Genomic DNA, 26,602 nt, shown 5'->3' with positions numbered 1-26,602 from the left:
TGGACAGTGGACCCCAGGGGCGACCCCAGGCTGGCTGCGGAGCACAGTGTCGGTGGTGGGGCTGGCTCCAGGGTCTGTTCATCCCTGCAGTGTGAATCCTGGGCTCCGATCAGCCCAGAAATACTGTTTAATCAGTAACTAGACGACTTATTTTATTACCCTACTCTTGGCTCCATTTTCAGGTATATGAGAGATCATCTTGCCTAACCCAGTCATTTTACTGATAAGGAGACTGAGTCTGAGAGACAGGGAGTGACCTGTCCAAAGTCACAAGGGAGGTGTTGCTGCTGTTGTTCATCACCAAGTCGTGTCCGACTCTTTGTGACCCCATGGACTGCAGCACTCCAGGCTTCCCAGTCCTTTACCATCGCCCGGAGTTGACTCAAACTCATCTCCATCGAGTTGCTGATGTCATCAAACCATCTCAACCTACGTCACCCTTTTCTCCTTTTGCCTTCAATCTTTCCCAGCATCAGGGTCTTTTCTAATGAGTCAGCTCTTCCCATCAGGTGGCCAAAGTATTGGAGCTTCAGCTTCAGTCTTTCCAATGAATATTCAGGACTGATTTCCTTTAGGATTGACTAGTTGGATCTCCTTGTTGCCCAAGGGACTCTCAAGAATCTTCTCCAACACAATTAGAAAGCATCTTCAGCACTTAGCCTTCTTTATGGTCCAACTCTTACATCCGTACTTTGGTTACTGGAAAAACCATAGCTTTGACTCTATGGACCTTTGTTGGCAAAGTGATGTCTCCCCTTCACAAAGGGAGTGAAGCCAGTAAAACAACAAAGAGGGACGAGCCACACCAACCCTTGTGGCTGGGGTTTTACGGATGCATGGGACCAGGAGGCCCCCAGGGAAATAGGAGGCAGGCAGTTCCCACTGGCTCAGGGTCAACGGCAAACACAGCCTTCTCCCTACATGCGACCACCTCTACAGGCCAGAGAGCTGATGGAAGTGGGAGGATCTGCATGCCCACCTGGGCCTCTCCTTTCTCTTTCATAAAGTAAACACGTTTGCAGGTGCACACATAAAACCCGTGCTGTGCTGTGAAGCAGGTGCTGGCCTACCACAAACAGAGGCCACACAACTCTCGTGGCCTCTTCTCACCAGCCGGCTTGAGTCAGATCCTGGAGGCTCAAGGCCAGCTCAGACAAGAGTGTGAGGAATGACTTCCTGGAGAACAGACGGACATCACAGGTGCACAAGGAGGGACTCACAGGTGCACACAAAGCTCCTGGAGGGATGACCCAGGGAGCGGGACACCAGGGCAAATCCGATCACCACGCAGTCCACCCGACTTCCTGGAGGGATGGGGGGTACCACCCCAAGACCCAGGAGTAGAGACATGTAAACCGTAGACAATATCATATTTTCTGTCGGTTTAAAGCACGCCAGTGCAAATGATGCCTATCCTCCCCAAAGTCAGGGGCTGTCCAAAAAACAAATTTATAGAAGGTAAAAAGGAAAAGGCATATCTTATTTGATGCTATAGGAAAGATCCTTGTGGGCTTCCGCAGTGGCTCGGTGGTAAAGAATCCTCCTGCCAATGCAGGAGACATGGGTTCGATTCCTGGATCAGGGATGATCCCCTGGAGAAGGGAATAGCAGCCCACTCCAGTATTCTTGGCTGGAGAATCCCATGGACAGAGGAGCCTGGAGGGCTACAGTCCATGGGGTTGCAAAGAGTTGGACACGACTGAGTGAGTAAACAACAGACCCTTGTAGCCACCCTACTCCTGTTAAGTACCAAACTCACCAGAGCTAAAAGCTACATGCTTAGCAAGCAAAACTGTGTCCAAGTCAGCCTCAGAAGCCTCCTCTGGGCAGCACCCTTCGCCCAGTTCCCCGAGTGCCCCCGGATGGGCTGGCACCACTGCTCGCCGCCCAGGCTGGCTCTCCCACCGGCTCCAGGGACCAGCAGATCCAGAGCCAGCAGCTGCAGCTGGCAGCCCATTTCGGTCCTTGCGGGAGAACAGCTACTGGTGAGTGCTTGTGTTTACAAACAGCAGAAAGGACAGGAACGACCCAAAAATCCACGCAAGATTCCAGTCAAAGCAGACAGGGAAGAAATAAATAGTCACACCAGGCTCTCCTTTTTAAGACTGTTCCTCGTTTGGCCAAGGTTGGGTGTGATCTGTTGGGAAGGCAGGGGATGAAGCTGAGGCTAAAGAGGTCACGGAGAGTCCTGGGAGGGGCCATGAAACGCCCTCACGTGAGGCCTGATGACGTGCTTCTGCAGCTGAGGATCAGGATCAAGGGGCAGAAGTGATGTCGCTGGCTGCAGACACTGACCTGAGGCTAGACAGGGTGGCTGGCTTCATGCACCACTCCCAGCTCCACCGTGACTGCTGGTCACAGTCTCCGTGACTCAGTATACCCACCAGGTGGGACAGATTTCAATTCTTTTGTAAGAGTTATTTGTTTCTTTATTTTTGACTGATCTGGGTTTTAACTGCACACAGGCTTTCTCAAGCTGAGGAGGGTGGTGGCTACTCTCTAGTGGCGGGACACGGCTCTAGAGCATGGGCTCAGTAGTTGCAGCACACAGGTTAGCTGCTCTGCAACACGTAGGATCTTCCCAGACCGGGGATCGAACCTGTGTCCCCAGCATTGGCACGTGGATTCTTAACAACTGGACCACCAGGGAAGCCCAGGATGGATGTCAATTCCATGATGAGAACCAGAAAATATCCGTGAGATGGTTCAAACAAGAAAGCATGGTGTGCATGCCTGCAATCATTTCCCAAGGTGAGGGTCCATCTCGTGCGACTTCGAAGATGCCTTTATTTTCAAGAGAAAAGACAAAGCCAGCATAACTCCCTTGGCCACTTCCCAATGCCAGGTCAAGTTAGATCCTGGCGAGAGTCCCTAGAAACTCAGCGTGGCTCAAGGCCACCAGAGATGACAGAGCAAAGAGTTAATTCCAAAACCTAACACTGTCTTTGTCACCCTGGGAGATACTGAGTGTAATACAATGTATAGCACTGAGATACCAGGGGTGAACCTGGAGAAAGGCCCCTTCTTCAAGTTGCTAGTTATAAAGGGACCCTGTCTCTAGGCAGGAGGGGCCCTACTTAGACGGGCTCTCTCCAGTTTAATCAGCAGCATAGGCTTACCTGGTGGGCCAGTGGATAAGAATCCACGTTGCAATGGTTTGATCCCTGGTCTGAGAAGACCCCATATCGGGTAGCTAAGCCTGAATGCCACAACTATTGAGCCCAAGCTCTAGAGTCCACGAGCCCACAACTACTGAAGCCCACATGCCCTAGAGCCTGTGCTCCGTAACAGAGAAGCCACTGCAATGAGAAGCCCGTGCACCTCAGCTAGAGCAGTCCCCGCTCTCTGCAAGTAGAAAAAACCCAGGCGCAGCAACGAAGACCCAGCACAGCCAAAAAGTAAATACATAAATCTTAAAAAACCAGCACCCATCAAAAAACACTCAAGCGGCTGTAGGCAGGAAGCAGCCGACATGCAGGCTCTCAAGGGCAGGGACTTCACTCACTCTGCGGTCACTGCAGTCCCAGCCCTGCACAATGACCGGCACAGAGAGGACACTTGATCTGCTCATCACAGGATGACTGAAGCAACAAAGGAGAAGGGAAAAGGCACCCACTTCAGAATCCAATCACTCACCAGCCCTGGGGCGACTGATTCCCCAAAGAAGCCAGATTCTCAAGAAACAAGAGGCTCTCCTCAATCGCACCACCCCAGCATTTCCCAGACTTGCCTGGTGCGAAAAATAATGATTAAAATACACCAGCGAAAGGAGCATAGGGCTTGCCCAGTGTCCAGAACCCCCTGGCCCCTTTCCTAGGAGGTTCAGATGCTGCGGGGCAGGGGCACCACCCCAGGGTCTGCAAGCTTAACCCACATCCCAGGTCATTCTCGGGAAATGGATCTGAAGAGTACCAGCCAGGCCGCCTACCCTTTCCTGGAGGCTGCTGACCCGGCCCACCCACCTCCCCTCTCAGTGAGAGGAGCCTGCCAGCTGGGTCATGTCAGTTTCAGTTGGCCTATTTTAAGCAACCGCCTGGGATGCAAGGTACCTGCAAGAGGGGCTGGACTTGGCGTCCAAGCTCAGGGCCCCCCCACGACAGCTTATGAGCAGCACCCAGAAGTCCCGGAGGCTGCCAGCAGACACACACTGCCAGCCGAGGCTCGTCAGCGGCTGATAGCCTCCCTGAGCTCTCTGCCTTCTTGTTGCTCGACCCTCTGACCATTCCCTTTCAACCTGGTCTCTTCTCTCAGCTGCTGACCTGCCAGGAAATGGGTGAGGTGCCGGGGCCCTACAGAGAATCCAGAATTACCTGCAGATCTGTGACCCCAAGGCATCCAGGAGAATAGAAAGCTGAATCAGAGCCAACGGCTCCCACTGGAGGAAATAAACCCAAACTCTGTACACCTGGTCAGAGCTGGACGGAAAGTTCCCAGGGTCTGACTCAGTCAACTGTGGGCACAGGACCTGGTGATTCTCTGCCAGTCAGCGTCCGGCTCCTGCAGGTTTCACACCTGTATCCCCTCCCCATTCTTGGCACTGCCCAGGGTCCCGCCTGGCCACACCACTGTGGCACCAGGACCACACACACCTGCAACCAGCTTCGGCAGATACAAGCCTCTTTCTTTTACGAGGGGTCAGGCTGGGTGGATTTCTACCCCTCCAACACTGGTCTGGGCATGCTAACCTTGTCCTCAGCCAGGTGGCCCCCAGACCTGTGAGGAAGTAGGTTGGTGCCCATCCCGCCACCCTGAAAGGCTCGGCGCCCATCACCACCTCCGAAGCCCAGTGTGTCCCCGAGGACAAAGCCAGGGCCCAGCCCCTCCAGGAAGTGTCTGTGGACCACCTCAGTCCACAGTCTTTGTCCCTGGGACCTCTCCTCCCTTAGACCCTTGGCATCCATGATATCCCCAGGGCACAGCGGGCAGACAGGCAGTCCTGGGAGGTCAGGCGCCCCAGTTTCCTCTTTCTACTGCTTCTCTCCCCCACACCCTCTACCCTTGACTTTGCCCAGGGTTAAAACCTGATTGACAGACTGACTGAAGGACTTCGCTCTTCACAGCCAGAACTAAGTAGCCTACCCAAGACAGGTTCCAAGGCCCAGGGAACTTTCCAGACCTGCCTCCACTCCCCTGGAAGAGGAGAGAAAGCTCAGTCTACCCAGGGATCAGCTGACAGCTCGCCAAGCTCTCTGGTGTCAGCCACCCCGCCACGTGCTATACCTTCAGCATCTAACTTTAGACCTTCCTGGTCTCTTCCTCTCCCAGTCCTCAGTTACACGCTCCCCCTCTTTTGTAATTCCAAGCAGAGAATTCTATCTCAGATGGGCTCCAAGATTCTATAACAGAGCAGCACCCCTCAATACAGCCAGTCTCTTTGATCCCACAAACTTTGCCCCCACTGTGTCCTTTTTGGTCAGAAACCCTCTTCCGGGCCCAGCCACACCCACCTTCCTCCTGTCACCTGACCGGGAGCAGAAGTATCTGCCTGCAGGGGCAAAACCAGGCACATTCCCCCAGAAGCTGAACCAGAAAGAAACTGAACAAGAAACTTAGAAACTAACAAGACTAAGAAGCTAACAAAGGAGAAAGGAGCACCATGCAATTTCTTTTCATCTTTCTTCTTGACTTTATTCTCACTGAGCCCAAGGGCCAGTTTCATGGGATAGTGCTTTTTTTAGTCATTAACACTTTTGTTGAGATCACTGTAAATTCAAATGCAGTCGTAAGAAATAATACCAAGATCTCTTGTACGCTTCACCCGTCTCCCTCAATAGTAACATCTCATAAGACTATAACACCACGACACTGCTATAACCCACAGATCTGATTCAGCTTTCCCATTTTACTTGTACTGATTATTAAGTTCCATAAGGTTTTATCACTGGTGTATGTCTGTGTATGTATATGTCTGTGTATCTATCAACAGTCAGGATTCTGAACCAAGACTTCCCTGGCAGTCCAGTGGTTAAAACTCCTTGCTTTCAGTGCAGCAGGCATGGATTCGACCCCATGGACTGTAACCCGCCAGACTCCTCTGTCCACGGGATTCTCCAGACAAGAATACTGGAGTGGGCTGCCATTTCCTTCTCCAGGTTATCTTCCTGATGCAGGGATCGAACCCGAGTCTCCTGCATTACAGGCAAATTCTTTACCATCTGAGCCACCAGAAAGGCCCCAGGAATGTTAGAAGAGTGAAAGTGTGAAAGTGTTAGTTGCTCAGTCGTGTCCGACTCTTTGCGACCCTGGACTGCAGCCTGCCAGGCTCCTCTGTCCATAGGATTCTCCAGGCACGAATGCCGGAGTGGGTTGCCATTTCCTCCTCCAGGGCCAGGAACATTAGCTCAACTGCAAATCTAGCAGTTTGGGAGAAAGCACTGAATATGCAAACAAGAAAGCCCCATCCCCAGGGAGAGGCCTGGAGGCCCCAGTCCACGATTACAACCCGTGCAAGGACAGAGCGAGCAGAGAACTGTGGAACTGGGTCTGGTCCCATCCCCTGGGGGCCACCCTTTCTGGGGAAAACAGCTTTTAGGGCTACGGCCAGCGTTACAAAACTCTCCCTTCCCCCAGGGCACTCGGCATCACAATAGCCCAGCATATTAGCGTTGCAATAGAACCAGCCCCGTTCCTCCCAGCTCCTCCAGCTCCAAGCAGCTACAAAAACACTCCTCTGGGTCTGCTCTTTGTCCAGCTCAAATGCTCAAGTCAACCAACCGTTCAAACTGTTTCCTGAACCTCTGGTCGTCTGGTGCCACTTCACAGGAGCAACGTTCCCGTTAAGACCTGGAACCCAGAATTCAGCAGCAGAATTCAAGCGGGTCGGGGCTGTTTGTCAATTTCTTCCCCTAGCCCTTTGGCTCTGTTTCCATTCACTGTTCCATAACACAGGCAATTAGCACACACAAATACCACAAATAAAATAACAACACAGAATGACACATCCACTTGATGAAGCTTGACACAGCAATCAAGAATAGCTTTTCAAAGAGTAGGAAAAAACTCTCTAAAATACAATGTTAACTGAAGAAAAGCAAAGTCAGTGTTGGGCCCTTCCCACCCTTCCAAACTCCCGCTTAGGTGCCTCCTCTGAGAAGCTCCGCAGGAAAGCCCTGCCCCTTCCAGTCTCCCCAGCGTCCCAAGCACAGCTCCAGTGGCAGTTGGTCAGTGCTCAAGGTCAACCACCTGCTCCTTAAGGATGGAGGTGGGGAGCGGGAGGGAGCCATGTCTTGTTCCACAATCCTAGCATGCATAAAGATCTGTAATAAATGTGTGATGAATTAGTTCATTACAACCATGCCTTTAGCTGCAGAACAGGAAGAACATTATGATTCCATTTGGGAAAGAATATATGTACACATAATATTAATATGCATACAAGTATTGGTTCATGCATAAAAGACTGGGGGAATAGAAATCAAACTACTTATAGGGATTCTGAAACCTGGGGGAGAAAATTTCAGAGGAATTTCACTGTGTATATTTCTACATTGCTCAACTTTTAAAAAACAGTCCTGAGGCACCCCTGGTGGTCCAGTGGTTAGGAAACTGCCTGCCAATGAAGGAGACAGAGGTTTCATCCACGGGTTCGATCCCTGGTCCGGAAAGATCCCACATGCAGTGGAGCAACTAAACCCGTGGGTCACAACTACTGAGCCTACGTGTGCTACTGAATCCCACTCGCCCTAGAGCCCGTGCTCTGCAACAAGGAAGCCACCGCAATGAGAAGTCTGCACACCATAAGAAGAGTAGCCCCTGCTCACCACAACTAGAGAAAACCCACACAGCCAAAGATAAATAAGAGTCTTTTCCTAACTTCAACAATCAGAAAAAAGAAAGCAACTTTTTAATAGAAAATATACACAGGCAATACCAAGATGTTTAAAAGCCTCTCTAGGGAATTCCCTGACGGTCCAGCAGTTAGGATTGCACGCTTTCACTGCTGAGGGCCTGGGTTCAACCCCTGGTCAGGGAACTAAGATCCCAGAAGCCGTGAGATGTGGCCAAAAATAAATAAAATAAAATATGAAAATAATTGTTTAAAGTATGACCAAGTAAAAACGCTGGGGAGCGGGGAGATTTACTTGACATTTTAGGGAGACACATTACAGGCCTGGCTTCGTCAACTCAAAACTCTGGGTCTGCCGTGGCGTCCTGAGGGCTCCTTGGACTCCTTCGGTCCCAGCCGTGGGAGGCTGAAGGCTTGGCATCTGCAGTCAGGGTGGTGCGCTCACTCTCAGCGAAGCCGGAAAGAGTGCTATTCTGCACGGCCTCTCCGGAGGCAGCCCAGGGCCTTCTGACTCATGATTAAGTCATCCCAGGTGTCAGCCTTTCCCTCCCGGTAGGATGCCACCGACAGAGACGATTTCTCCAAGACCACGTCAGAGCTATTTCGATATAAGAAACGACACAGGAAGGATGCAGGGATAGCCCCAAGGCCACCGCCCTGAGCGACTTGGGTGCGCAAGGGCACCCTCTTGGGCACAGCTGTGCAGCGAGACACCCGTTCCTCCAGCCTGCAGTCCTCCACTGTGCCCAGCAGACAGGAGGCTGAGACGCCTTCCAGAACATACACTGCACATGTACAACCACACACTAAGCAAAACCCCTGTAACATGGCACAGACTGCACAGAACACGCAAAACTATAGCTGATCCGTTTCCTCTGGCAGGTGAAGTTCTTCTATGTTAAAATTCCCACTATGGGCTTCCCGGGTGGCTCAGTGGTATAGAGTCAGCCTGCCAACGCAGGGTTGATCCCTGGTCAGGGAAGATCCCACTGCAGCAGAGCAGTTAAGACCTTGTGCCACAACTGCTGAGCCTGTGCTCCAGAGCTGGGGAGTCGAAACCCCGGAAGCCCACGCGCCCTTGAGCTGGTGCTCCACAACAAGAGAAGCCACCGCAAGGAGAAACCAGGGCACCGCAACGAAGAGTAGCCCCCCTCTCGCCACAACTAGAGAAAAGCCCACACAGCAACGAAGGCCCAGCACAGCCAAAAATAAATAAATTTTAAAAAAATTTTTTTAATTCTAATAAAATAATTTTTAACCATGCGTATCCTAAACAAAAGCTACCTTTTTCAGCGTCCTCTCCAATCGGTCTCCTGGTTTACCAGGTGAGGTTTACCAACCTCATCAAAGGAGAAACCAGTCGGGTGTGGTGTCAGAGGTTGGCAATGGACCCATGTTGGTGCCTGGTGCTCAGGACTCTCTGTCCAACCACATGTTCCAGGGCTTTCCTGGGGATGTGCATCAATCACCCACCCTTCGGAATACAACTGTACAACAGCTTTGCGGTTAAGGCCGCAGACTTTGAAGTCGCACAGATCTAGGTTTGAACTCTCACTCTGCCTCTAACTGCCTTTTGGCCATTCCATCGGTTCAGTCCTGTCACTCAGACGCGTCCAACTCTTGGCGACCCCATGGACTGCAGCACACCAGGCTTCCCTGTCCATCACCAACTCCTGGAGCTTGCTCAAACTCATGTTCATTGAGTCAGGGGTGCCATCCAACCATCTCATCCTGTCGTCCCCTTCTCCTCCTGCCTTCAATCTTGTCCAGCATCAAGATCTTTTCAAATGAGTCAGTTCTCTGCATCAGGTAGCCAAAGTATTGGAGTTTCAGCTTCAGCATCAGTCCTTCCGATGAATATTCAGGACTGACTGATTTCCTGAATATTAGGATGGACTGGTTGGATCTTCTTGCTGTCCAAGGGACTCTCAAGAGTCTTCTCCAACACCACAGTTCAAAGGTATCAATTCTTCAGCGCTCAGCTTTCTTTACAGTCCAACTCTCACATCCATACATGACTACTGGAAAAACCATAGCTTTGACTAGACAGACCTTTGTCGGCAAAGTAATATCTCTGCTTTTTAATATGCTTTCTAGGTTGGTCATAGCTTTTCTTCCAAGGAGAAAGTGTTTTTTAAATTCATGGCTGCAGTCACCACGGCTGCAGTGATTCTGGAGCCCCCCCAAATAAAGTCTTTCACTGTTTCCATTGTTTCCCCATCTGTTTGCAATCAACTGATGGGACTGGATGCCATGATCTTCAGTTTTTAAATGTTGAGTTTTAAGTCAGCTTTTTCACTCTCCTCTTTCACCTTCAAGAGGTTCTTTAGTTCCTCTTCACTTTCTGCCATTAGAGTGGTATCATCTGCATATCTGAGGTTGTTGATATTTCTCCTGGCAATCTTGATTCGAACTGTGCGTCATCTAGCCCAGCATTTCACATGATGTACTCTGTATATAAGTTAAATATGCAGGGTGACAATATACAGCCTTGACTTACTCCTTTCCTAATTGGGAACCAGTCTGTTCCATGTCCTGTTCTAACTGTTGCTTTGTGAGATGCATACAAATTTCTCAGGAGGCAGGTAAGGTGGTCTGGTATTCCCATCTCTTGAAGAATTTTTCAGTGTGCTGTGATCTACACAATCAAAGGCTTTGGTGTAATCAATAAAGCAGAAGTAGATGTTTTTCTGGAACTCTCTTGCTTTTTCAATGATTCAACGGATGTTGGCAATTTGATCTCTGGTTCCTCTGCCTTTTCTAAATCCAGCTTGAACATTCAGAATTTCACAGTTCATGTACTGTTGAAGCTTGGCTTGGAGAATTTTGAGCATTACTTTGCTAGCATGTGAGATGACTGCAATTGTGCAGTAGTTTGAACATTCTTTGGCATTGCCTTTCTTTGGGATTGGGCCATTATGCAAACCTTTTGAATCTCAGTACTGTCATCTGTCGGGGCTTCCCAGGTGGCGCAGTGGTAAACAATTTACCTCCCAAGGCAGGAGATGCAAGAGACATAGATTTGATCCCTGGTGGGGAAGATCCCCTGGAGGAGGAAATGGCAATCCACTCCAGTATTCTTCCTTGGAGACTCCCATGGACAGGGGAGCCAGGTGGGCTACCATCCACAGAGTCACAAAGAATCAGACACGACTGAGCAACTGAATACACATGGTCATCTATAAACTAGGCATTTTTCTCCTATAGTTTCTGTGAGGATAAGAAAGAATAAATCAAAGTGCTCATATTTAGTGATGGGTAGTAATGGCTGTCATCCTATTCTTCTTCACATTTCACCACCATCACCACCAATCCAAGAGAACAAAGGATCCAAGATTCTGAGCTGCTAGTCAACCATCACAAGGATTCTAAAGATTCTGTTGCTAAGCCTAGAGGAACAAGCAAATTCTGAAAACGTGAGCTTCCAAGATGGAATTCTTAGTAGGAAGCTGCTTCTAGGAAAGTTCTTAGCAAAGAAAAAAGGGCAAATACTACCCACAAACATTGAGCAAACCCCAAACACTCTTCTCACCACTGCCAGCCCGGGTGAGAGTTCCACGAGCCTCTCAGAAGTTCCCAGTGACCCTTCCTATACTACCAAATGGTTATTATAAATATGTTAAGTCCCAGAAAGTCCCAAGAAGAAAAATCCATTTTCTTACCAAATCAAATCAGCTCTTACCCTTAGTGCTTCATCCCTTTCTGAGCCCACTGGGCTACTAGCCCTGTATTTCACTAAGGCAGTCCAAGTGGAATATAGCAAAGCCAGACTGCTTGGGTTCAAATCCTGATCTCACCACTGTTTCGCTCTGTGACCTTAGGCAAGTTACTTAGCCTCTCTGTGCTCCACTTCCTTCACTTATAAAAGGATAATAACAGTACTGATGCTAAGAGGTATAATACATGGTCCATGCTCAATAAACTCAGCAATGATTAGCATTCTAAACACTCCAGCAGCATGCATGTGGCCAGAAGCCACATGTTTGGGACCTGGGCTCCTTGGGGGTTTGTCACACAGTCACTACTTTTCTAAGAATAGACTCTCTCTTTTAGGAGACATGAGCCAATAGGCTGGGCAGAACCACAGACCAGAGAAGGGGATGACACCAGGGGAACTCCAGAACCACAGCAGCCACAGACCACAGCTGGCCGTCAGGTGTGGGCAGAGGAAGGGGGCTGTGATGAGATGCATCCCCCACCAAGGAGCCAGCTCATGGAGACTCCCAGGGGTTTGCAGGCGACACAGTCTTCTTCCTTGGGCAGCTGTCAAGCTAGTGCCATCTTTTCTTACCCTCAGTTTTCCCGTGTCCTAAATGAAGGCCATGGATTTCCAGGTGTTCCCAGGACCAAGGTGGAGGGAAGGCTGGGTAAGAGCTGAGGAACATAGGCTTCCTGTCCAATCACAGCACCCAGGTCTCAGTAACGCCCCCCAACCCCCGACCGCACACACCTCCCAGCACAGGGCCTTCCCCTTCCGGAGGGGCCAGCACAGAACCGAGAGAGAAGGAAGTACTTAAAGTTCTGTTTCATGTGGTGGGAGGGAGAAAGGGTTGAGTAGCCAGTCTCAGCACTGTTTCCCTTTCCCAGGAGGACCTCGTTCATAGAAGCTGAGTAAAGGGAGGAGAAATAAAGAGGGTCTCCATCACTGGGGAGACATCCCCTGTGTTCTGGAGACAGGCCACACACCTGTACACCAGGCTGAACCTTATAAAGGGCTTGCATGTAAATCATCCCTTTTAATCTTTGCAACAAGCCTGTAACATACATACCATTCTTATAACACAGAAACTGAAGCATAGAAAGATTAGGTAACATCTCTGAGATCACCTTGAGGGAAAGCAGTGGCACCAGGTCTTGGCTCCACATTAAATATTCCTGTCACCATGTCACAGGTGGCTCTGGCTATAATTCACCTACCCTGGTCCTTCAAGCCTGAGTCAGACACCCCTCCTAAGTGGCCCCCCAGCTTCTCCAGAACCCAGTTCTTACCATGAAAAATCAAATATCTCTATGCTACACTATGGCATCACTGACTCAATAGACATGAGTTTGAGCAAACTCTGGCAGATAGTGAACGACAGAGGAGCCTGGTGTGCTGCAGTCCGTGGAATCGCAGAATCAGACACAAATGAGCAACTGAATAATAATAACATTGCTACACTATACTGGGCGGTCCCTGAAGGCAGAGATTGTGTGGCTGGGCTCTCCCTCAAGACTACTGCCCAGGGCCTGGCACTTGCTCTGTCGATGAGCACCTAATAACTATCTGTCATGTGGATGACCAACTACCAAAGAGAGGAGACCCTGAGAATAGCCAGAGCTGCAAAGCCTGGCCCCCAAGACATCTGATTTTGACCCCACCAAATCTGCTCTCCTAATCCTGGTCTCTGCATGCCGAGGGGACACTGAGTCTTACCAGGCAACACCGACTTTAGAAAGAACCAAGGACTCCTTCTAAACAGCTGCCTGACCACCATCTAAGGCTCGACTGGGGCCAAGACACCCAGTGAGGCAGGCTTCCCAGTTATCGTCAGTGTCCATGATAACTGACATCCGTGTCCCTACTCGCATGCAGGCTGGGCTCATGGTCGCCAGACAGGACATGCACATCAGGTCTCTACAAACACCAGGGAACACAGAGATGGCCACCTCCCACTTAATAGTAATAGGATCAGGTGGAGGGCGCTGGGGCCAGAGTCATCAGTCTTGGGAAGGAGGCAGCCAGATCCAAGCATCACCAAACAGAACCTTTCTCCCTCCACAAAGGGATGGAAGTGGCCAAGAGAAAGGAACTCAAAAGCAACAGCGCTTCTGAGGGACTCAGCGTGACCCAGACTGGCTCTGCTAACACAGAGGACAAACCCAGGGGCAGCGGCTGCACTCCTGGTCAGAAGACAGCTGAGGCAGAGTCCGCAGACCCTGGCTGCAAACATGGCAGGGTGATCCAGAGTGTGAGAGAGCTGGGGAAGCAGGAAGCAGGAAGGCACAAGGGGAGACTTCCTGGAGAAACTGAAATGAGTTTTGGGCACAGCAAGCTACTTTCTTCAGGACAGTGGTAAACAACCGCTCAGTCATGTCTGACTCTTTGCGACCCCATGGACTATAGTCCACCAGGCTCCACTGTCCATGGGATTCGCTGGGCAAGAGTACTGGAGTGGGTAGTCATTTCCTTCTCCAAAGGATCTTCCCATCCCAGAGGTTGAACCTGAGTTTCCTGCATTGTAGGCAGATTCTTTGCTGTCTGGGCGGCCAGGGGAGCCCAGTCAAAGTGAAAGTGAAAGTGAAGTCGCTCAGTTATGTCCAACTGTTTGCGACCCATGGACTGTAGGCCACCAAGCCTCTCCTTCCCTGGGATTCTCTAGGCAAGAATACTGGAGTGGGTTGCCATTTCCTTCTCCAAAGGATCTTCCCATCCCAGGGATTGAACCTGGGTTTCCTGCATTGTAGGCGGATTCTTTGCTGTGTGAGCCGCCAGGGGAGCCCAGAGTCACGTCTAATTTTCATGCACATCTCTTACCATGGCTCTCAAGAGCGTAAGGGCCTCCAGGGAAATAGCCAGATCTTATTCGTCTTTGAGAGCCCGGCCCAAGACCGGGACACGGTACTGCCGGTTACAAGGAGGAGCTTGGCGGGAGGAAAGATGGAGTGATCCACGTGGGAGAAAACGGCAGAATTGGCGTGGAGAATGGATGAGCTTCACGGAAGCTGAGAAATGAGGAGGGACCAAAGGGGAAGGAAGTGAGGGCTGACGGGTGGCCGTGGGAGTTCAAAGGCCAGTGTGGCATGTGGGCAGTGTCAGCTGGAGAGGGTCCCTGAAAGGGAAGTGAGGAAGAGGGAAGGAAGAAAAACAGTCCTGAAATAACACCACCAGACAGCAGGCTTTCTGCTGAGAAGGCAGGGCTCTAGAGCTCCTATTAACAGGCAATTATCAGGGATTCGAAAACACAGAAATTATGGAAAGGAAACATCAGCCGCCAGCAGGGCAGACAAGTGGCCACAGACCCCAGCCTCCAGACTGGGTGCTGAGTCCTGCTTCCTCCCACACAGGGTGGCCAAGTGGAGAAAAGAATGCCCACCTCAGTTGTGATTGGTGGCTCAGGGCACCAGGGCAGACCCTAAATCTAGTCTTTGGCAAGCTCCCTCAGTCTGCACACCACTGGAGAAATGGACTGATCGGTGAGACCTCCCAAATCAGGCCCAATGTGGGCCCAACCACCGAGTGTGGGCCAGTAGAGGAGCCCCAGGGTCTCAGGAGAGAGGGGGACAGGCCCATGTTTGCAGAGCCCCAAACACCTCCTGCGTCTCAGCAGCCCTCAGTGCCCATGACCTGGCGTGCAGGGGACACTGGGGGCCCCACTACAGGGAGGTGGAGGCCTGGCTGCCAGTCCTGCCTGGGCACTGCCACCTAGGGTGCCCTTTTACTGCCATCAGTAAAGAAACTAACAACCCATTTCCACTCTCTATGGTAAGATTCAATGTTTTCAAGTTCCCAACTCATTAGAAAAAACCCTGAGGCTGGGAAAGATCGAACGCAGAAGGAGAAGAGGGGGCGACAGAGGATGAGATGGTTGGATGACGTCACCAATCCAATCGACATGAGTTTGAGCAAACTCCAGGAGATGGTGAAGGACAGGGAAGCCTGGCGTCCTGCAGTGCATGGGGTCGCAAAGAGTCAGACACGACTGAGCGGAACAGGGCTGACCGACTAAACAACAGCAACAAAGATTCTTTCCGCCAAACGAGAGCTCCCTGCTTCAGAGTCTCCAACAGGTTCAAGACACAGGTTCCCACTTCCTTCCCAAAGGGCTCCATCCGCCTTCCGAGAAGACCAAGCAAGCCCCACCCTGGAGTCCTAAGCTTCACGTTGTATGGCAACCGAAGTTCTGGGCTCCCGGTTGCCCTCTGCCCGGGGGGCTCAGATGCCTTCTGACCAGTAAGACAAGAGTAAATTCCCGCAGAGGCCAAGGATTCCAGAACGCTAGAGCCGCCTGGAAACTTCCCTCCCCGGCCCAAACCCCCGCTCACAGCCTGCGCCGCGGCTTCCTTCCCGAGGGGCACGGACCGCGTGGAGATAACCAGGTGCCGAGACGAGCCGACTTCCAGGCCCGGGGTTGGGGTTAGGGAGAGGGCCGGGGGAGGGGACCGCGGGGCTGAGCCGAAGGTCCGGCCAGGCACCCGCCAAGCAGGAAATTCCACCTGTCGGGCCGGCGCCGCGGCCACAAACCGGCAGCGCAGCGGCTCCCTCGGCCGAGACGAGCGCGGCGCTGCCGGTTCCCCGGTCCCCCTGGTACCCCCGGCGCCAAACACCCCCCCGGTTCCCTGTCCCCCCCGGCCCCCCCTCGGAGCCCCCCGACCCCGGAGCCCCCGCGCGTCCCGCCTCGACGGCGCCCGCGCCTCCCACCTCCGGCCGCGAGGTGTACTTGAGTCCAGCCCCGAGGGCACCGGAGCCGCCTGCGCCCCCGCGCGCCCGCTCGCTCTTCATGGTCCCGGAGGCCGTGGGGCTCTAGCCATCGCCGGGGGGCCGGGGCCGGGGCGCGGGACGGGCCTCGTTCAGATCGCAGGCCCAGCGCTCCGGCCGCCCAGGCTCTGCCCGGCCCTTCCTGTCGAGCGCAGGTAGTTTCAGGGTGTGGCTCCCGGGTGGCCCCGCCCCGACCGCCGCGCCGCCGCACCTTCCCGGCCCGTGCCCTCCCCGCCCTCGCCCCCACCCCTGCCCACTCCTCCCCCATCTCAGTCCCCTCCCCTTCCCCATTCCCACCCCCACCTGCCCCCACCCACAGGGCTCGCGGCTGCCTCCTCCCCTGGGGAGCCGGGAAGCTCGGCCACCTCCTGAAGGTGGTGGAGCCGCCAGGCTGACTACCTGCCTCGAGGTGGCCCTCGGCTCGCACTGTGCCCGGCACCGAAGAGGCCAGCGGGAAGGACCGAGCGATGGCGAAACTTAACCCTTCTGCCCTCCTCCTCGCCTAGAAGTGGCCCTTTCCCCTGGAAGACAGCCTCCCAGCCGCCTCTCGGAGGCCTGCCACGATTTCCTTCCGTCCCTGCCTCCCTCCATCTTCAAGCTCTCCTCACCTAGCTCCACATCCAGGTCCCATGTAGAACCCCTCCAAACCCAAACGAAACCCAGGAACGCCCCTGGGCCAGCCTGCCCCTCCAGCCACTGCTCTCCATCCCTCCTGCCAGCAGCTGCCCGCCCAGCCCTCCCCAAGTTCCTCAACCCCGTGCCCTCTTCTCTGTCCTGGGCTCCATCACCCATCTGCAGCATCTGATACCCATAGATCCAAGCCTCCAATGCCCACCTTACCTGGCTCAGGCCTCCAATGCCCACCTTCCCTGGATTGTAGTCCTACCTTCTCGCCCCTAAACATCAAGGTTCCTAAAGCTCTCTCTTTCAGCCTGTTTTTCCTCTACACTTTCTCAGCAACTCATCTTATGGTTTCAAGGAGGTGAATCTGGGATTTCCCTGGTGGTCCAGTGGCTAAGATTCAGGGGGCTGGGGTCGATCCCTGGTCAGGGAACTAGATCACCCCATGTTGCAATTAAGACCTGGCGAAGCCAAATAAATATTTTTTAAAACCCACAAAGCCAACATGCCCTGCATTGTTAAAATAACTTAAAAAGGAGGTAAGTCAATGGCAACCCACTCCAGTACTCTTGGCTGGAAAATCCCATGGATGGAGGAGCCTGGTAGGCTGCAGTCCATGGGGTCACTAAGAGTTGGACACAACTGAGTGACTTCACTTTCACTTTTCACTTTCATGCACTGGAGAGGGAAATGGCAGCCCACCCCAGTATTCTTGCCTGGAGAATCCCAGGGATGGGGGAGCTTGGAGGGCTGCAGTCCATGGGGTCACTAAGAGTCAGACACAACTGAAGCGACTTACTAGCAGCAGTCTGCCTTCCTAGCATTGACATTACAAAAGAGTGGCAATCTGGCATTAACAGTTCTTTGGGAACTTCTCCATGCTCTACTGGTATTACACAGTCAACAAGTAATACTGAGCACAGACTGTGTGCTGAGCCTTGCTCTAGGTACTTGGAGACAAGAGTAAACAAAATAAAAGCCCCCCTTTGCAGCCAGCAAAGGTACATCTAGTCAAAGCTATGGTTTTTCCAGTAGTCATCTATGAATGTGAGAGTTGGACTATAAAGAAAGCTAAGCGCCGAAGAATTGATGCGTTTGCACTGTGGTGTTGGAAAAGACTCTTGAGAGTCCCTTGGACAGCAAGGAGATCCAACCAGTCAATCCTAAAGGAAATCAGTCCTGAATATTCATTGGAAGGACTGATGCTGAAGCTGAAACTCCAATACTTTGGCTACCTGATGCAGAGGACTGACTCATTTGAAGAGATCTTGATGCTGGACAAGATTGAAGGCAGGAGGAGAAGGGGACGACAGAGGATAAGATGGTTGGATGGCATCACCGACTCGATGGACATGAGTTTGAGTAGGCTCAGGAGTTGATGATGGACAGAGAAGCCTGGCGTGCTCCAGTCCATGGGGTCTCAAAGAGTTGGACACGACTCAGCGACTGAACTGATTGAACTGAACTTGCAGTCAGCAAGCTCCGAATGTCCTTCCCAGACTGGTCCATCTTGCACTGTTTCCTCCAGTTATAATATGATCATTCTCCTAGGCTCCAAACCTGACTCTCCACCCTCCTTTGCATCTTGTATGTAATTTGTTCCAGACCTCACCAAGTCTCTCTTAAGTGGGTGATGTGTAGCATCCTCTCTTTCCTCTCCAATCAGAGGATCCCACTCCAAGCTCTTACCCTCCTTTGCCTGGATTAGAAAGTGAAAGTGAAAGTCACTCAGTCATGTCCAACTCTGTGCGACCCCCGTGGACTATACAGTTCATGGAATTCGCCAGGTCAGAATACTGAAGTGGGTAGCCTTTCCCTCCTCCAGGGGATCTTCCCAAGCCACGGATCAAACCCAGGTCTCCCGCATTGATTGCGGGTGGATTCTTTTTGCCTGTATTAGTGTAAGAATCAAATGGAGAATGTGCCCACTGTGTCCATGGAGAGAAGCTGTGGTGCCGCACTCTGGCCTGAGGCACTGGGGCACCTAGACAGGAAGGATGTCAGCTCCATTAGTCCGGGCCACTGTCCGGACAGTGGCTAAGACTACAGTGGCTTTCCTGCTGGTCCAGTGGCTAAGACTTCACACTGACAGTACAGAGGATCCAGGTTCAAGCCCTCGTTAGGGAACTAGATTCCAAAAGCCACAATGGAAAAAGATCCTGCATGCCGCAACTAAGACCTGGTACAGTCAAATAAATATATATATATATATATATTTTTTAAAAAGATAAGCCTGAACACATAGGTTTGCAAGTTGGTGTCCCAACCAGGGATTGTAGTGGCCTTTCCTACATGCTAGAATATACAAAGACAAAAGGAAACTGTGATGAAGAGATTGTCAAGATGGAGTCAGACTGTTCATCAAGAAGAAAGCACAGCCAGCACTCTTAGAAACAGAAACGGATGATGCTGAAGACACATTGTTTATGTTCAATAACCCAAACATCAAAGGAAGGTGTGGCTGCCACGAAAGCTTAATATTTGACTCTTCAGGACTATGCAGTCTGTGGGCCCCAGGAGAACTGCAGAAGCTCCAAGGTTTATTGGAGAAACCACGTGACTGTCACATGCTCAAGGTCTGCAGTATCTGGCAACCCTACAAAGAGAACAAAGTGATGCATTTAAAAATAATAATAATAAGCAAATGGATCTCCTGCCTCCAGTTTGGCCACCCTTTTATCTCTCCTACACACGGCAGTCAGGTCCCTCATGCTACACCACAGCTCCTTTAAAACCCTCAGTGTTGGATTTCCTTGGTGGTCCAGTGGTTGGGAATCTGCCTGCCAAGGCAGGGGACATGGGTTCAATCCCTGATCCAGGAAGATTCCGCATGTCAAAGATTCCACAACTAAGTGAGCCCGCAGAGAGCCCGAGAGCTGCAACAAAGACCAGCGCAGCCAGTAAATAAATAAATGAAGCCCACAGTGTCTCCTGGATCAAATCCCGGACCTCCTTGCCTGGCTCTCACAGTGTGACCTGTCTTCCTTTGCTAACTCATCTCCCAGCACTCCTACTGGGATCCCTTCTCTGCAGCCAGAATTCCCCACTATTGCACTCTTCCTAGTGCTTCTCACCCACTGGAAGCCTTTCTCCTTCACAGACATCTCTGCACATCAGGAGAAAGTCACCTGCCACAACAGTAGTCATTCGTGTTCTTCACAGAATATTTCTAGGTCTCTGCCTTCTAGGCACAGGCAAGGATTTGCAGTTAGATGTGGCCATATGGCTAGCTGTGGGCAGGGAAAGGACAAATGGCAGATGATAAACATCTCTTCCAGGTAGGAGCGTGAGGAGGCAATGCACAACCCCAGCGTCGTCTAGCAAGAACCCCATCACCCCCCAGCCCGGCTGCAGTGAACAGAGATAAATTGTGGTATTAATCACCTTTTCTTTGCATTTCTGTCAATATCTTATGCACCTTTGAGTCCTCAGGGCCTAGCACACTGATTGGTGCTAGTAAATCATGTCCACTGAATAAGTAGCAAAAAAAAAAAAAAAAAATCTGCCACCTTCTGCCGTATGAAGCACTCTAAAGCTAAATACAAGATGTCAGAATGTACTTTTCTGCATAATGGGACAAAATCACCTAGGGAATTTGTAGGTGTACAAAGTAGGTGCTCTGCAGTCACCAGTGATGCAGTATTCTTCAGATAGGGTAGATGATTGAAAGTAACCCATCCCAAGTAATGACAAGGAGAGACACTCATGGCACTGAAAATGCTACTCCACCCCCGCCCCACACACAAAAGAAGCATCTCATATTGTCTCCCAGGTTCCTTCAGCACCCCCTCTTACCTCATGGAGCTGTGAATGCCTTGCACGTAGAAGGCACCCAGTGCTGTCATCTGAATTCAATGTACATGTATGCGTTTACTGCAATCCCAGATCAAAAGAAGGTGATGCAGGCCAAGATCCTTCCCGTGACACTGTGTCCTGTCAGCTTACTGAGTGCACACCATGCGTGTGACAGAGGAGAAGTGTAACCACATATCCTGACACTAAACTCATGACATGTGAGGTCACTGCTTCTGTTCCTAAACGGTACGTGAAAAAAGCCAAGAGCAGAAGCCTGATCTTCGTAATACGCTCACATGCTCATCAGTTTCATGGCCTCGTGCTTCCCTGCAGCCACATTTAGAGAGCTCTTACGTGGACCAGGAAAATCAAAACGCCCTGGTGTGCAAGCTCTAGTTGAGAAGAGTTCAGGATTCTGGGGGAACTGAGGGGGACAGATGAACTCTGCCTGTGACACCTTCATAGGAGTGACATTTGGGCTGAATTTGGATTTCACCGGGCCAAGGAGAGAAGGCAGGGTGGGGTGATATGAGGAAGACGCCAGGAGGATGCAGTGTTGCTGTCAAGGCCCGGGGTGTGGGTGGGCATCCTGCAGGGAGAAGGCTGTGCCCACCAGACAATGGGTATTTAGAATCTAGTTCATGTTTACCCTACACAGGGAAGTAGGTGTCAAATACAGTCCTTGTTCTAGAAGGTTAAGATACATTCATGGACGAGGGCTCCCTAACAGGTTGACTCTGCTCTGCCCTGCTCTTTCCAGACCTCCCCCACACCAGACTCAAGTGCAAACTGGTCCTCGCAGGAGTGGCCACTGCAGGCCGGCCTGGCATGATCTGCCTCACCTGGGTCTGCGCCCGATCTCATCACCTTGAGCAGCAGAGCTCAATGATTTTAAGCTTGAGCTGGAGCTGCCTGACATGGCCCCTACTCCCTTCCATGTCATCACCCATTGAAGCCAGTGTCTTTCAGCCTGCAGCCAGGTCCACCCGTGGACACCCTGTAAGGTGCTCTGGCCCCAGGGTCGTTTGGGTGGTTGGAGCAGCCTTCTGAGGAGGCCCCCATGGACAGAGTCCTAGGGTCAGGAAGAGCAGGACTTACGGGGAGGGGATGGCAGCTTTGGACACGGAGTGTTTGTAGGGGAAGAGAAAGGTGATGGTGGAGGCTGTGTGACACGGGCTGAGGCTGACACGGGTTAGAGTCTGGACACACCCCTTAGGAGCGTGAGAACCTGGCTATGTCTGACAGGCCGTCTGCTCTCAAGTTTCCTCAGTTACCATTTAGGAACGGAAGTACTTACCCATGTGCATAGTTTATGAGGATTAAAGCGAGCGGGTTTGACGTCAGGACATGTGCTTACGCTTCATCTGTCACACGCATGGTGCGCACCCAGCTGATGCGCCTCAGCGTGGGGGAAGGGTCTTGGCCTGCACCGCCCTCTCCCAGCCTGGAATCGCAGTACATGCATGGCATGCACGCTGCATTCAAATGACAGCACTGCCTGCTTTCTACACGCAAGGCAGTCACAGCTCCATGAGGTAGGAGGGGAGCCTGAAGGAGTCTGGGAGGTGGTATGCGACTCCTTTTGTGGGCGGAGTGGGGAGGGCAGCTTTCAGTGTCGTGAGCGTCTCTCTTTTATGTAACTTCAGGTCTGCCCACCTTAGTAATATTGGCTTCATCCACTTAATGAAAAAATTGTAAAGACATCTCTGGGGACTTCCCTGGGGATCCAGTGGTTAAGATTCTGAAGGCACAGGTTTGATCTCTGACTGGGAAATGAAGACCCCAGCATGCTGTGGGGGTCTTCAAAATAAAATAAAAATTGATGCAAAAAAAAAAATCCATGATGTTGGCACATACACACACACAAGACTGATTTCTTTTTCTTTGTCCCACTCAGCCCCAAGAAACAAATCTGTCAGTTTTACCCCCCAAAATATTTGGAATCTGTCTACTCCTCGACCTTTCTACTATGTCTCTCTATTCCAAGCCACCATATTCTCCTTCCTGGATGACACATGACCTCCTGAAGCACTGCCTTCTTCCACTTGGTTCCACTCCAGCCCATTGTGATGACAGATACATGGCGCTCCATCAGCCACCTCTCGAAACACAAAGCACCTGACTTCCCTGGTGGTGAAGTAGTAAAGAATCCATCTGCCAATGCAGGGGACATAGGTTTGACCCCTGGTCCGGGAATATCCCACATGCCGCAGGGCAACTAATCCCACGCACCCCCACTACTGAAGCCCGTGTGCCCTAGAGACTGTGTTCTGCAATAAGAGAAGCCACCGCAATGAGAAGTCCACTCACCACATCTAGAGAGCAGCCCCTGCTCCACAACTAGAGAAAAGCTGGAGCAGCAACAAAGACCCAGCACTGCCAAAAATAAATAAATAAAGAGTTAAAAAAAGTTAATAAATTTTTTAAAAACCCCACAAAGCTCCTGAGGGCCAGGATTGCTATCGGCTTGTTCCCCAGCTCATACTTAATAAATGTTTGTTAGATTATTGATTTACTTACTTTTATTCAGCATTCATGCAACACGTTTATTGTATATTTACAGCATGTTAGGTACTGCTCTAACATGGAGGATACAAGGCCCTATAGGATAGAAAATGTTCCTTTTCAGAAATTGTTCCTACTGTCAGGGGACATTGTAGTTGTGGGGGTCAGGGGGAGTAAACACTTAAAGAACAAGATAATTTGATAGAGATACATACTATGAAGTGTTAAATTATTTTAAAACTAAATGAATAAGTGAAAACGTTTTCTGGTTTTCTGTTATCACTTAAAACTTTTTATTGTTAAATGCAACACAAATATAAAAAAACAGCATAAAATAAATATACAGTGTTCTGGATTACTCTCAGACAACAGCATCTTGTCAACACAGCCAACCCTGAGCCCTCCATGCGCTAGTCCCCAAACAACCCCACTTCCCCCCTGACTAGCTGTGTACCCACCTCTCTGGGGATTACTTGCGTGTTTTTTTGGTATGGTTTTTATCATGCAGGCCTGAATCTCTGCACATCAGGGTTTAGCTTCAACCCACTTTTGGTTTGTCTGTTCTGTTTTAAATATGTTTTTTAGGTCTCTTTTAATCTAGAGATTCCCTTTTTTCTTCCTTTACATCTTATTTACTAAAGAAATCAAACCATTTGTCCTGAAGGCTTTCCACAGGATTTTTGTGGATTATCTTCTCCAATTGTTGTCTCTTTAGTGAATTTCCTCTCCATCTGTATTTTCTACAAATTGTAATATCTAAAGGCCTGGGCTTCCCAGGTGGCTCAGTGGTAAAGAATCCTGCCAGTGCTGGAGATGCAAGAGACATGGGTTCAATTCCTGGGTCTGGAAGATCCCCTGGCGGAGGAAATGGCCGAAGTGACTGCTGCTGCTAAGCCGCTTCAATCGTGTCCGACTCTGTGCGACCCCATAGACGGCAGCCCACCAGGCTCCCCCGTCCCTAGGATTCTCCAGGCAAGAATACTGGAGTGGGTTGCCATTTCCTCCTCCAATGCATGAAAGTGAAAAGTGAAAGTGAAGTCGCTCAGTTGTGTCTGACTCTTAGCGACCCCATGGACTGCAGCCCATCAGGCTCCTCTGTCCATGGGATTTTCCAGGCAAGAGTACTGGAGTGGGGTGCCATTGCCTTTTCCGACTGAAGTGACTGAGCAGAGGCTTAATCAAATAAAGGTTTGATTGTTTTTTGTTTTTAATTAATTTTCTGGCTGCACTGCATGGCACGTGGGATCTTAGCTCCCCAACCAGGGATGGAACCTGCACCCTCTGCAGTGAAATTGCAGTCTCAACCACTGGACCTCCAGGGAAGTCCCAGTTTGATTGTTTTTTGGAGGGAAGATGCTCAATAGGTGGTGATGTGTCTTTCAAGTGAGGTCCGTGTCTGATTATCTCATTCTGTTTTGTTAATCCCATGCTTAGACCCTAAATTCAGGAAGTATAACCAATAGTGTTTTAACTTATCACCCCTTGTTTATTTACATGCTGAAATACTTCTAAATAGAGAAATCTATCATCTATGTGGTTACCTGGTGGTAATGTTTCTACAGGAAGGGGAGAGTAAAGGCCTGTTGTTGTTGTTGGTCGGTCACTAAGTCACGTTCAACTGTTTGTGACCCGATGGACTGCACGCCAGTCTTCCCTTATCCTTCACTATCTCCCAGAGTTTGCTCAGACTCACGTCCATTGTGTTGGTGATGCCATCCAATCATCTCACCCTCTGTCAGCCTCTTCTCCTGTCCTAAAGGCCTGACTCTCCCTCTATAAGCAGTTTTCAAAATAGCTCCCTAGCATCTTCCAAAGGAACCAATTGGTGTTTGCTTTGTTTGTGTATTATTATGGCTTCTTGGATTTAAATGTATTTGATATGTTTTGGTTTGTTGCCATTTTTATGCTATCGATGTTCAAACTCTCCCCTCTGTAACCAGCAGGAATGTCTTTAAGTGAATTCTGAGTCATGTTTGATCTGTTCCTCCTCATCTTGGATCATTCTTTGCTTTCTGGCCAGATGTTTCAGGGGCACCTTGTACATTCTCTGCCTACACTTGCAATCAGACATTTTCCAAGACATCCTGTTGTCTTTCCATTGAGTTAGACAAGGCTGTGGTCCATGTGATCAGTTTGATTAGTTTTCTGTGGTTGTGGTTTTCATTCTCTCCACCCTCTGAGGAATAAGGATAAGAAGCTTATGGAAGCTTCCTGATAACAGTCTTGTTCTGGTGGGTGGGGCCATGCTCAGTAAATCTTTAATCCAGTTTTCTGTTGATGGGCGGGGCTGCATTCCCTCCCTGTTGTTTGACCTGAGCCCAATTATGGTGGAGGTGATGAAGATAATGCAACCTCCTTCAAAAGGTCCCCTGCACGAACTGCCACACTCAGTGCCCCCAACCCTGCAGCAGGCCACCGCCAACCCACGCCTCTGCTGGAGACTCCTGGACACTCACAGGCAAGTCTGGGTCAGTCTCTTGTGGGATCACTACTCCTTTCTCCTTTCTCACTATGACCAAAGCTAGTGGAGGTGATGGAATTCCAGTGGAGCTATTTCAAATCCTAAAAGATGATGCTGTTAAAGTGCTACACTCAATATGCCAGCAAATTTGGAAAACTAAGCAGTGGCCACAGGACTGGAAAAGGTCAGTTTTCATTCTAATCCCAAAGAAAGGCAATGCCAAAGAATGTTCAAACTACCACATAACTGAACTCATCTCATACTCTAGCAAAGAAAGAAAGGGAAGTCGCTCAGTTGTGACCGACTCTTTGCGACCCCATAGACTGTAGCCTACCAGGCTCCTCCGTCCATGGGATTTTCCAGGCAAGAGTAATTCTCCAAGCCAGCCTTCAACAGTACCTGAACCATGAACGTGTAGATGTTCAAGCTGGATTTAGAAAAACCAGAGGAACCAGAGATCAAATTGCCAATATCCGTTGGATCATCAAAAAAGCAAGAGAGTTCCAGAAAAACATCTACTTCTGCTTTATTGACTATGCCAAAGCTTTTGACTGTGTGGATCACAATAAACTGTGGAAAATTGTTCAAGAGATGGGGAATACCAGACCACATTACCTGCCTCCTGAGAAACCTGTATGCAGGTCAAGAAGCAACAGTTAGAACCGGACATGGAACAACATACTTGTTCCAGATCAGGAAAGGAGTACGTCAAGGCTATATATTGTCACCCTGCTGCTTATTTAACTTATATGCAGAGTACATCATGCAAAATGCCAGGCTGGAAGAAGCACAAGCTGGAATCAAGATTGCCAGGAGAAATATCAATAACCCCAGAAGTGCAGATGACACCACCCTTATGGCAGAAAGAAAAGAAGAACTAAAGAGCCTCTTGATGAAAGTGAAACAGGAGAGTGAAAAAGTTGGCTTAAAACTCAATATTCAGAAAACTAAGATCATGGCATCTAGTCCCATCACT

At 50.4% G+C, this 26,602-nt stretch overlaps 1 protein-coding gene and 1 long non-coding RNA gene across 5 annotated transcripts in view; both read right to left on the bottom strand.

Moving 5' to 3' along the window:
• The window catches only part of ST14 (ST14 transmembrane serine protease matriptase), a 39,085-nt gene extending 22,109 nt beyond the window's left edge, over positions 1–16,976 (bottom strand). Inside the window, exon 1 of one of the 4 annotated variants that reach the window (XM_042238154.1) lies at positions 16,648–16,976. Coding sequence is in view for 2 of the 4 variants with exons in the window: in XM_042238151.1 (XP_042094085.1) it covers positions 16,188–16,268 (81 nt within the window). In the remaining 2 variants the exon portion in view is untranslated. Of the gene's footprint in view, positions 1–14,303; positions 14,322–16,187; positions 16,389–16,643 lie in introns of those variants that run through there. The other 3 variants (XM_042238155.2, XM_042238151.1, XM_042238152.1) reach the window with 3 other exon arrangements.
• A 2,296-nt stretch (positions 16,977–19,272) lies between these two features.
• LOC121817548 (uncharacterized) lies at positions 19,273–20,882 on the bottom strand. The gene is made up of 2 exons (XR_006057514.1): positions 20,661–20,882; positions 19,273–19,461 (listed from the first exon to the last, which is right to left on the bottom strand). It is a non-coding gene; the product is annotated as an uncharacterized LOC121817548 (long non-coding RNA).
• Positions 20,883–26,602: the final 5,720 nt, after the last annotated feature.

The sequence above is a fragment of the Ovis aries genome, chromosome 21 (genome assembly GCF_016772045.2).
Source record: "Ovis aries strain OAR_USU_Benz2616 breed Rambouillet chromosome 21, ARS-UI_Ramb_v3.0, whole genome shotgun sequence".
Classification (NCBI taxonomy): domain Eukaryota; kingdom Metazoa; phylum Chordata; class Mammalia; order Artiodactyla; family Bovidae; genus Ovis; species Ovis aries.
Note: the sequence above shows the minus strand (reverse complement) of the source record. Positions and strands in the feature narration are given on the sequence as shown.